This window comes from Balaenoptera physalus, assembly GCF_965194825.1.
Source record: "Balaenoptera physalus genome assembly, chromosome: 12".
Lineage (NCBI taxonomy): Eukaryota > Metazoa > Chordata > Mammalia > Artiodactyla > Balaenopteridae > Balaenoptera > Balaenoptera physalus.
Genome location: NC_138897.1, coordinates 17,290,273 through 17,300,342, shown reverse-complemented (window position 1 = coordinate 17,300,342; position 10,070 = coordinate 17,290,273). Strand labels below are relative to the sequence as shown.

At 47.1% G+C, this 10,070-nt stretch overlaps 1 protein-coding gene and 1 long non-coding RNA gene across 10 annotated transcripts in view; one reads left to right on the top strand and one right to left on the bottom strand.

Annotated features, from left to right (window-relative positions):
* LOC309639989 overlaps positions 1–1,165 on the bottom strand; it is a 73,048-nt gene extending 71,883 nt beyond the window's left edge. For all 6 annotated transcript variants that reach the window (XR_014251961.1, XR_014251962.1, XR_014251963.1 and 3 more), the window contains exon 1: positions 480–1,165. This is a non-coding gene — a long non-coding RNA (uncharacterized lncRNA). The remainder of the gene's footprint in view (positions 1–479) is intronic.
* A 213-nt stretch (positions 1,166–1,378) lies between these two features.
* The window catches only part of NEDD4L (NEDD4 like E3 ubiquitin protein ligase), a 338,860-nt gene continuing 330,168 nt past the window's right edge, over positions 1,379–10,070 (top strand). For all 4 annotated transcript variants that reach the window (XM_082417940.1, XM_082417938.1, XM_082417934.1 and 1 more), the window contains exon 1: positions 1,379–1,574. In XM_082417940.1, coding sequence (XP_082274066.1) covers positions 1,527–1,574 — 48 coding nt within the window. In that variant the 5' untranslated portion in view covers positions 1,379–1,526. The remainder of the gene's footprint in view (positions 1,575–10,070) is intronic.

Below are 10,070 nucleotides of genomic sequence, written 5' to 3'. Positions count from 1 at the left end.
AGTATGGCACACATTTAAGCCACAGTAATGTCGCAGGGAGGCAAAGGAGAGCTTACGTTAGAGGATGGGTGTTTCCCTTCTTTCGAAAAGGATCTAGATGGGCACAAACAGATACTTAGCAAAGTAGCTGCGGTTTGGATCACGTGAGTTCTGCTTTCTGAAACAACTAACTTGAATGAAAATCCTAAAGGCACCCTGCGAATACCAAAGAGGGCACTTTGATGTTTTTGCAGAGGCAAATGCGTGTTGTTTCTGTTTTCTTTTTGAACCCACAACTGTACTTAACATCTAAATTTAAGGAAAGGCTTCCTGAAAAAGTCGAGTGACGAATTTCTCTCTTATTTAAACTAGTCTCTGGCGTTCCTATAAATCTGATGGATTAAATGAACTGCTTGCTAGAGAAACAGTAGCTGGGATGTGGGAAGAATCCTACCGTGGCTAATAGGACGTCTTAATGGTTTGCATATGCAGAGGATTACCTTAAACTTGAGTCTGAGATTTCACGTTGCGGCTCACAAAAGAGCTGCTTTTTATTCAAAGAACCACGCTGTTTTCGAGTGGGCGGCTGTGTACTCAGAGCGGGCGCTGCGTTGGTTTTGTTCCGTGTAAGGTTGACAAGGCAGTGGCGACTTGCGGCCACACCGGGGCAGCCTCTTCCCGGCTGGCGGCCGGGCCGGGCAGATAGGCTCCGGGAAGCCGACAAAGCACCCAAGTTGGGCTTGCCAACAATTTAAAGGGGTCCAGAAACATCCATCTTCCCCCCTTTAACAATTACGGCGAGCTCAGGCGTCTTGGTGAAGAGACCTCGGGGAAGAGAAATGGACTTTCTTGTGGAAAATGCCTTCAGCGGCCCCAAATGCCCAGCCCGCCCGCTCCCCAAAGCGGAGGGAAAGCGGGAGCGGGAGGGGAGGGTGGGTCAGCTCCGAGGAGACCTGCTTCACGGCTGGGGAGCCCGCGGGGAGCCCACGGGGAGCCGCAGGGGAGCGAGGGGGTGGGGTGGGCGCTGGGACCGAACTCCACCACCCCCGCGCCCGCGGCCCGCCCCCCAGCCCGGCCTGTGATTGGCTTGGGGGGCGCGTGTGCCCGCCCCGGCGAGGCGGGGAGGATCCCCTCTGAGCGCGGGGCGGGAGGAGGCGGAGGAGGGGGCGGAGAGAGCGGGGGCCGAGAGGGAGCGAGCGTGGGGGCGGGCGAGCCGGGTTCCACAGATCAGAGAGCAGGCTCGGAGAGGGGCGGAAAGCGGCGGGCGAGCTGGGAGGGAAGGAAAGCCCGGCGGGCGCTGCGCCGCCGCCGCCCGCTGCACTGCGCGCTCTCGGGACCGCCGGCCCGCAAGGCCCCGCAGCCTTCCGGGAGGAAGCGGCGCAGGCAGCGGCCGGGGCGCGCGCGCTCGGGCTCCCTCACCTGCCGGCGCCCGGCGGGACGCGCGCAGGGCCGGACGGCCCCGGAGGAGGAGGAGGGAAGACCTGGCCGCCCGCGCCGCAGCCCAGCAGCCCGGGAGCGCGTCTGATCCCGCGCGGGGGGCCGGCTCCATGGCGACCGGGCTTGGGGAGCCGGTCTACGGACTTTCGGAAGACGAGGTGAGCGGCGCCCCCTTCCCGACGGGACTCCCCGGGAGGTTCCTTTCCGGCGGCGGCAGGGAGTGGGGACTGGGACGACCCCTTGGGTGCGCGTCCCCCGCGCCTGCAGGGGGACTCCAAAGGCGGGAGCGTCCGGGAGCGGGGTCCCGGTGGGGTGCTCGCTTCTTCCGCCCTGCGCCTGCCGCCCCTCCCCCCCGGCCCTGCGCATTGTTTGTAAATAAAGCGGCGCGACGCCCAGCGAGCCTGGGGTTCACTCGCCGCTCCCCGCCTTTGGGTGGAAGGAGGGCGCGTGCGCTTCTCAGCCCGCGTGTTCCTTTTCTCCAAGCCGCGTCTCCTGGGGCTGTGGGGCAACTTTCCGCCTTTCACCCCTGCAGCCCGGGAGTCCATGACGTGTGTCACGTCTGGGTCGCGGCTGGAGACCCGCGCCGCGCGGGGGAGCCCGGGGCCGCGGCAAAACCTGGATTGTCTCCCCCTGGAACTTTCTAATGATGGTGTCAGCAAGTGTTCTGATGCGTGTGTGCTTGTTACGGTGGGAGAGAGTGAAACGTTCTGAGCTGTGCGTGTCCGACCCTCTGTCTTGCAGAGTCTAAAGCCAGGAGTGTGGATTTCGGGGTCTTTTTGGTGGGGGGAGGAGATCTAGGATGGGGGCAGGTGCTGCTGGAAACTTGGGGGAAGCTTGCAGCCCTGCCATTTTTTTTTTTTTTCCTCTCTGGGATCCAGCACCTCCGGGTTGGGTGGAGAGAGGAAAGCTCAATTGATCCTTTTTATTGATGAAGCGAATTAAGTAAGCCACGCCCCCGAGGCTGTCGGTTCGCCTGGAAAGGGCTTTGTTTTTACCCTCACTCTCTCCTCGCGGGTTCCCACTCCCCCCTTTTGAGAAGATCCTGCTACATCACTGCTTAGACCTCTCCCGACCAGCCACGCTCGGCTCTTATTAGTGTGTTGCTCTGCCAAAAGGGGGGTGGGCGGCTGTCGCTGGCGCGGCGTGACGGGCAGGCTGGATGGAGCAGGTAGGAGGGGTTTACCGTCTGGCGGGGCGCGCGTTCAGGTCTGGCTCCCCTTTCGAGAGGTGAATTTACAACCCAAGAGGCATTACTCAGCGGGGAGGTATTTCCTATCCTGGTTGTGCATTTCATGATAAGTTAATGCCTGCAAATTCAAGGATTTCTGGGTTTCTCTTTCTTCCTCTCCTTTCTTTTCTGAGATCTCCTCTTTCTCTGGTAATAGGGGTGGGGTTAATAGAGAGACACGACCACGTTATGGCTTCTCTCCCACCCTGGTAGTGTGTGTGTGTGTGTGTATGTGTGTGTGCGCGCGCGCGCTCCGTAAGTGTGTAATGGAATAGGTGTTTTAGGGTGGAGAAGGTGTTGTGGGTATGTTTTTTTTCCCCCCGTTAATGGTGCTAGGTAAAGCTTGCTGTGGTATTTATTTTATCAAAGAATGATCGCAATGCAAATAATGTGATTGGCGTTTCCGATCATTTTGCCATGCTGGGCTCTTGTAAAATATTTCCCCCCCTTTTGTGCACTTACCTGAGGATGGGTGAAAAGTAACATTGTTTCACTTACCCAGGGGGCTCTCCTCTCCCTGTTTTCTCTTTGAGGAGCTTTCTCTTTCATTCTCTACTTCTCCATTTAATTAGTAGCGGTAGAGGGCAGGCAGTGAGCTTTTAGAAAGGTGGTGAGATACACATTCCCAAACAAAGGGGCATGAAGACAGCTGCCTTTCATCTTAGGTCTTTTTTAAAAATGACATGATTATTCTTAAAAATCCCCGGAAAAAAGAATTCTTAAAGAGCGTTTTGGGAAATGCAGCTGGATAAATGAATCACATGCATGTCAGTGTAGTTTCTGCTTTGTCTGCATTTACAGCTAGTGTCAGAATCTACCCAGAGCGCATCTTACCACTTTTTGTCTAGGTGAGTTAATACTGATGATCTTAATTGGTGTCTAGGGCGAAAGTGAAGGATGGAATGTAAACAGAATCAGGGTGTGTGAGTGTGTGTGTTTGTGTATGACTGGGTTCACTCCTGTATGTTGCTGGAGGGGTATTTAGGGCTGTATAGGGAATACCAAGAGGTGATGAGGACACTACATTGATTGATTGAGTGGTGGCCATGTTGGTCGTACTATTTAGTTCCACACACTATTCCAAAGGACAGGTCACATCTGTCTTCCCTTTTCAGCTTGTCCTACCAGTGGTGAGGACAAAAAAAGGGCAGGGCTGTTTTGATGACTTCACATTTTTATGGTATTTGCTTTTTATGGGAGGTTTCATGCTGTCAGGTTGCCCTTCGGAAGATCAGGGATTGCCTTCGTGGAATATTAACAAGAAATTGTTGAATTTGAACAGCTTGTTTTGTCTTCCTGAATTAGTCTGTGTAAGAAAACAAATGGAAGATTTTAACAGGCTCTTAAAGTAGATGCCTGATGAAACAAACAGCAGGGTTGTTTTCCCAAGGCGTTCACTTCAGCTCATACAGTTGGTGTGCTGTAGATCATCACAAACAAAGATATTTTGATTGCTGTGTGGAAGAGTCACCTTATAAACCTCTTAGCTAAATAGGCATTCGTACCTAGCAAATTTCATAAAAGTTTGTATTTTCATTGGAGGTTGGTGAAAAGCATTATTGTGTGTTTGGCATGCACTTAGTTGTATCCCATCACAGAAAGACTCTTTAGCTCTAAGTACTGCTGGTGATGAAGCATTGCATTAACCCAGAAAATCGCGGGATGCCAAGACAGAGGGCATTGTTCCTAGGTCTGTCCAGCTTGTCAAATGAAAGAGATTAAATGTGGGCTTTGCTTGTGTGAGTGCATGTGCTGTTTATTTTTTATTGTGCCTTTCTGGCTGGGTTTCCTCTGGTGAATTATAGTTCATATTCACCCGGATTCAAATTAAGTCCATTTAGGTAATCAAATTTGAAACTGCTATCAGACGAAGGGCTTTTGGTATTGGAGGGATTAGCAAATTAACCAAATTTCTGATTCAGGGCCCAGGATCAGATTTGATTTGGAATCAGAACAGTTTGGACTAGTTTCTGCATTTGGCTTAGTTCCTTGGTGGTTTTTTGTTTTTGTTTATTTTTTGGCAAGCTGCAGCACATTTTGGCATAGTTTACTCATGAATGTTGCTGTTAACCTTCTGAAATCTTTTATTACAGCATCTCAGAAAGGTATCCTTTATTTAAAAGATTTTCTGGTGAGTGAAAGTTCGATAACTTTTTCCTTAGATATGGCATTTACATTTTTTGGCGGTTAGAATGAGACAAATGGCATAGAGATGAAGGCCAGGCTGACGTGGGATGGTACTTTGACACCCTCCCTTTTTATTTTATGCAAATAAGGATAGTTGGCTAACGTTTCATATGTTTTCTCTACACCTGGCCCTGTGTTAAGCCTTTATGCACTTACTGTCTCATTTAATTCTTGTAAGAACCCAGTGAGGTATGCTATGATTTACAGGTAAGGAGTGGAGGCTCAGAGAGGTTAAGTGACCTGCATAAGGACCCAGAGCGAGTTAAGTTGTAGAGCCAGGATTTGAACCCAGTTCTGTTGATTCCACAACCCTAGTTTTTAACATGCTCTCTCTCTTCCAAGTACTTGAAAAGTCTTCATAACTAAGTTATTCAGGATAATGTAAGAGATAAATGTCAGGGGTTGTAAACTGATGGCTTCTGGCCGCAATTGACCAGGGACCCTGCTTAGTATTGTCTCCATAGTGTTTTAAATCTTGGGAATTTTCATGGAAAATGGTAAAAATCTGACTTCATTGGGGCCACATTCTCACCTGGCAAGTTAATGGGTCTGAGTTGTGGCCCTTGAGATGCGGCAGCTGTGCTACAGTTGCCACGGTCTCTTCTTCTCCCTATAGTCTTAGGAGTCTTCTTGCTCATTTGCATATAATTACCCGCTTCGTAACAAACATTTCAGGTTAACCTTTGGCATAGATATAGTATTTTCTTTACTCCAAGATGCTGTCAATTTTAAGATGCACCACTGTTTTATCGACCACTAAGAAAAGAAAAGCTGTCAAGCTGTGATAATATTGTTGATTTCATGAAGCATCATTATTTCAGAGATGTTAAAATATGAGAACAAGGATGTGTTAGAATTCATTAATTACTCTAATTGGAAGCCTGGGATAACCCTGGGTCATCAGTTTCAAACACCACGCCCCATCAGTCAGTAATTTTTTTTTTTTTTTGACTGTGTTGTGTCTTCGTTGCTGTCTGTGGGCTTTCTCTAGTTGCGGTGAGCAGGGGCTACTCTTCTTTGTGCTGCGCGGTCTTCTCATTTCAGTGGCTTCTTTTGTTGCGGAGCACGGACTCTAGGTGTGTGGGCTTCAGGAGTTGTGGCACATGGGCTCAGGAGTTGTGGCTCACAGGCTGTAGAGTGCAGGCTCAGTAGTTGTGGTGCACGGGCTTAGTTGCTCCGAGGCATATTCCCAAACCAGGGATCGAACCCCATCTGCAGGTTCTTAACAACGGTGCTACCAGGAAAGTCCAGTCAGTAATTTAAAGTCAACTGCTAGTCAAATTTCTGCTCTTCTGTCTCAGAGACAAGGGCTAGAATAAGGGAAATGCTCTTAAGTGGACATCAGCAGAGAAGAAACAGGGAACCTAGCTGCTGGGCCACCTGATTAGCCACATGTGAGTAATTGAGAATAGTCGTTAATTTATAGAATGTGGTCCATGTGTGTTTTCTAGAGATTACTTGAGAAACCTTGCAGGCCATCTTTGCAGCTGTGCAAAAAATGGTCACAAGATTGCTTTCAGAAATTACAGTTTGGGTATTGTTTGGATCTGAAGGAGGATGCTGAGAGGCCACTTCTCGGAGGAACATAAGCCTTGTCCCTTCATTCCAGCTCCAAGTGCCTGCCTGAGTCAGGCCTATCCCTGCTGGTCGGTGAGCTCTCTACCCAGGACACGGGCTACCGCAGTTACATCTGTGTCATTACTGCTAACATTTGAGAAACAGACCCTAAAAGGGCCTAGGTTTTATGGTGACATTTGAAAGCAGTTTTTAAAATCGGCCAATATTATGTGTTGTTTTAAATTCTCCTCTCTGTTGGTTTTTCTTTGCTTCAAGGAGTCTATGGAATTTGCAAGAAATTGACATTCTAATGTATAGTCTGCTGAATTTTATAGTCAGAATGTTTATTTGAATTATGTCGTCACTGAAAAGTAGTTTCCTTAAGGAATACAATTTTTTGGTCAAAGGCATGAGGAGAGTGGCAAATGGGAATCCTCAGATACTGCAAGTTCTTTTCCATGCGGAATGCAATTTAATTTTAATTTTATTTTTAAATTTTATTATATTTTATTTTTTTTGCTCTCGCCATGAGGCTTGCGGGATCTTAGTTTCCCAACCAGGGATTGAACCCGTGCCCCCTTCTGTGGAAGTGCAGAGTCCTAACCACTGGACCACCAGGGAAGTCCCCAGAGCGCAATTTAAAGGGAAGTGATTGAATGGGGCCTGGGCACCTGTCTCTTCAATGCAGCGAGTGCCCACATCACCAGGAAACCTCCTTGGAAAGCTGTTTGGGAATTGTGGGAGCATCCGTATGCTTGGTATACATTCAGGAGAAATATGAATAATCTCAAGGAAGAAACCCCTGACGTTAAGAATGGTTTTGGAATGTGACATCATCACGGCAATACTTCAGAATTCCTGCTACGTTGCTTCTGCACGCACCCCAAAGGGAAGAAACTGTATGTTCATTGATAATTCATAACCTTCCTGTATTGTGCAGTTATTTATATAATACCATAAAAACATGGTAGTGTGTGACTGGTGGAAGAAACAAATGAATTTCTCTGTGATAGATTGAGATCATATTAAATTTTTAATTTTGAGTTAAGAAGATGTTTAAACAGGTTTTATTGCTGCTCTTGAATTTTGGGTCCTAGACAAGTAGCAGCAATCAAAAGAGACCCTAACTGGAGCTTTTAAGCATTTTGATGTGGTAGGTCTTTGAATAAGTGTTTCTGTCCAACTGATAGATTTGGGAATTGGTAATAAACCTGACTACATAGTGATCTTTTGACAATCCATGTAAAAGAGGATTAAAATAATAAACGAGTCATATGATGATGGTAAGTATTAAGATCGTAGGATTAAGGAAGAGCATGAGAAGTGTGACAGGGTTACTTTCTGTTTTTATATTGTTTCTCTTCCAGGTCACAGTGTAAACAAATGTATTTCATTTTCCGACTATAGGTGGCAACGTTTGTACTGTTTCTGTTTAATGATGTTACTGTTGGCTTGGGAGTTGCTTGTTGGCGGAATATAGAAATGGGAGGATAATTTAGAGATGAGGATAAAGAAACTAGATTTAGAAAATAATATTCTCCTATTAACTAAAAAAAAGTCAGTTCTTTACTAAAAGCACTTAAAGTGATATTTCTCATTGTGGGCAGTATCAGGAATCATCTGTTTTCCACGTTTTTCAGGGTTCCTTTTATCCAGAACATATTAAAATTTGGGGGAGGGACAGGCATTTGGATTTGGGGGAAAAAGCCCCCATAACATACAAACACACAGGAAAGGTCCTTTGAGAACCACTGTCACATCCTTTCTTCTTGGGTGCGTAGGGACTTCTGAATAATTCTACTCGTGTTGTACAGACTGTTTCATGATTGCTGTCATTGACTTTGAGAGAAACTAACAATCATCGCTACTCCCGAGTATTGGATTGCTGGAGATATTCTTGGTTCCTGAGGCAAGACCGTGGAGCGGCTCAGGTTCCGGCAGAGAGAAAAGCAGTGCATAGAGATCTGGGACACTTATTTCATGAAAATATAAGATCTCCTTATAGTCATAATGTTTTATTCTGAACCCGTGTGGCCTGAATGCTGACTATACTGTAATGGCTTTAGGTGAGAAGAGCTGTATTACATAAGCACGTCCCAGGTAATGAGCTTAAGTTTGACGCTTTGGTCGACTTTTTGTCCCTGAGTTCAGAGTCCCGTATTGATTCAGAACTGGCCAAGTTTAATGATGAGGCTATCAGATTCCCTTGCTGTCATCAAATGCACTGTTTGGTGACTTCTTGGCAGGCAGGCATCCACTGAGAGATTTCGTATTCTTTTTATGCTTCCTATGCACCAGGAAAAAAGGGCCGTTCAAAAATGACTTCTTTTAGTGTAAAATGCTACGATGTGAAAGCCATCCTGTGAAGATGCCCCTTGGCGGGGTTTGTAGGGATGGTGGCCCCATGCAGGGGATGAACACACCCAGGGAATAGTCCCATTGCTGGTTAGGGTGGTGGCCCTTCACCCGGGACTTGTCAGGGCTTCCCAGACAATGCTGAAGTGAAATTTTGATGGATCACTTGAGTGGCTTAGGTCACCTCCGTGGCCACCTCTGTCTTCCAGATGGAGACGGTGTGTTCCATCTGTGTGACTAGGTCCCTCCGGACTGAGGGAGCAGACCCGGGTGGGGACCCTGTGGAACAGCGACAAGGGCCTGAGCTGTGCCTCTTGTGATTCTTTTTTTTTTTTTTTTTTTTTGGTGCCTCTGATTCTCGGTCTTGCCTTTGTTAATACAGTTTTCATATTTTAATTATATTTCCCATTTTCAGCCTTATTCAAGGCCCGGCTCTTCCTGGTCTCCTCAGGCGCAGTTCTGGATCACGTTTCGTGTCTTTTAGAGCACTTTGTAAAGCTCGACTTGCCCTTGTAGGTTGTCATAGTAGTGAGGCAGCTGCAGCGAGAAAGATGGACAGTGCACTCCCACCTGGCTGGAGGTCACACGGAGCTGTCCCAATCGAGCATCTGTTTTAATGTTTTAAACTTCAAAGTTAAACAGGTTTTTGGCGATCTGTGTGACTTAAAGTTTTTAATGTACATATTGGTCACCGCGTTAGGTGTCACCGACGTGGGGACTCCAGGGAAGACAGGCTTGGGTCCCAGGTAATGGAGCAGACGACGAAGATCCTCTCTACTAACTTTTCCTGTTGTTTAACTGAAGATGTTTGTATCGAAAGGGTTAGTTTTTATTTACATGTATTAAGTTTTGTTTTTTAGTGCTGGAAGTCACTCTGGTCTGGTTTTCCCAGAAAATGAAAGCAAGCCGATGCTACTTAGAGACTTATTTTGCTTCATAAGCACTCAATATTAACTATTCATGAGAAAAAGTGGGTGGCTGTGTATCCCGCTCAATTAGAAACTCTACATACTTCTGACTCTCCCAGCTACTTTCAGCTCTTGAAGAATGGGAATCTGTTAAATATCCTGTGCTTTCTTTTCTAAGTCTCCATTTTTTCCCTCTCTCAGTTAATCAGTGGTTTATCTTTGGGTGTCATCAGAGTGCTAACTTCATCTTCATCTTCACTGGCAATTTGATAAGGAAAGGGGAAGGAGTGTGGGGTTTAAAAAAAAGCAAAACCGAGCATCAGTTTGCTTCCTTCTATCCTTTCTTTTCATTCCTTTTGTGCTTTGTATACTGTGTGTGAAGATTAGGAAGCAGCTGTAATTAACAGTACGTTGGTTTT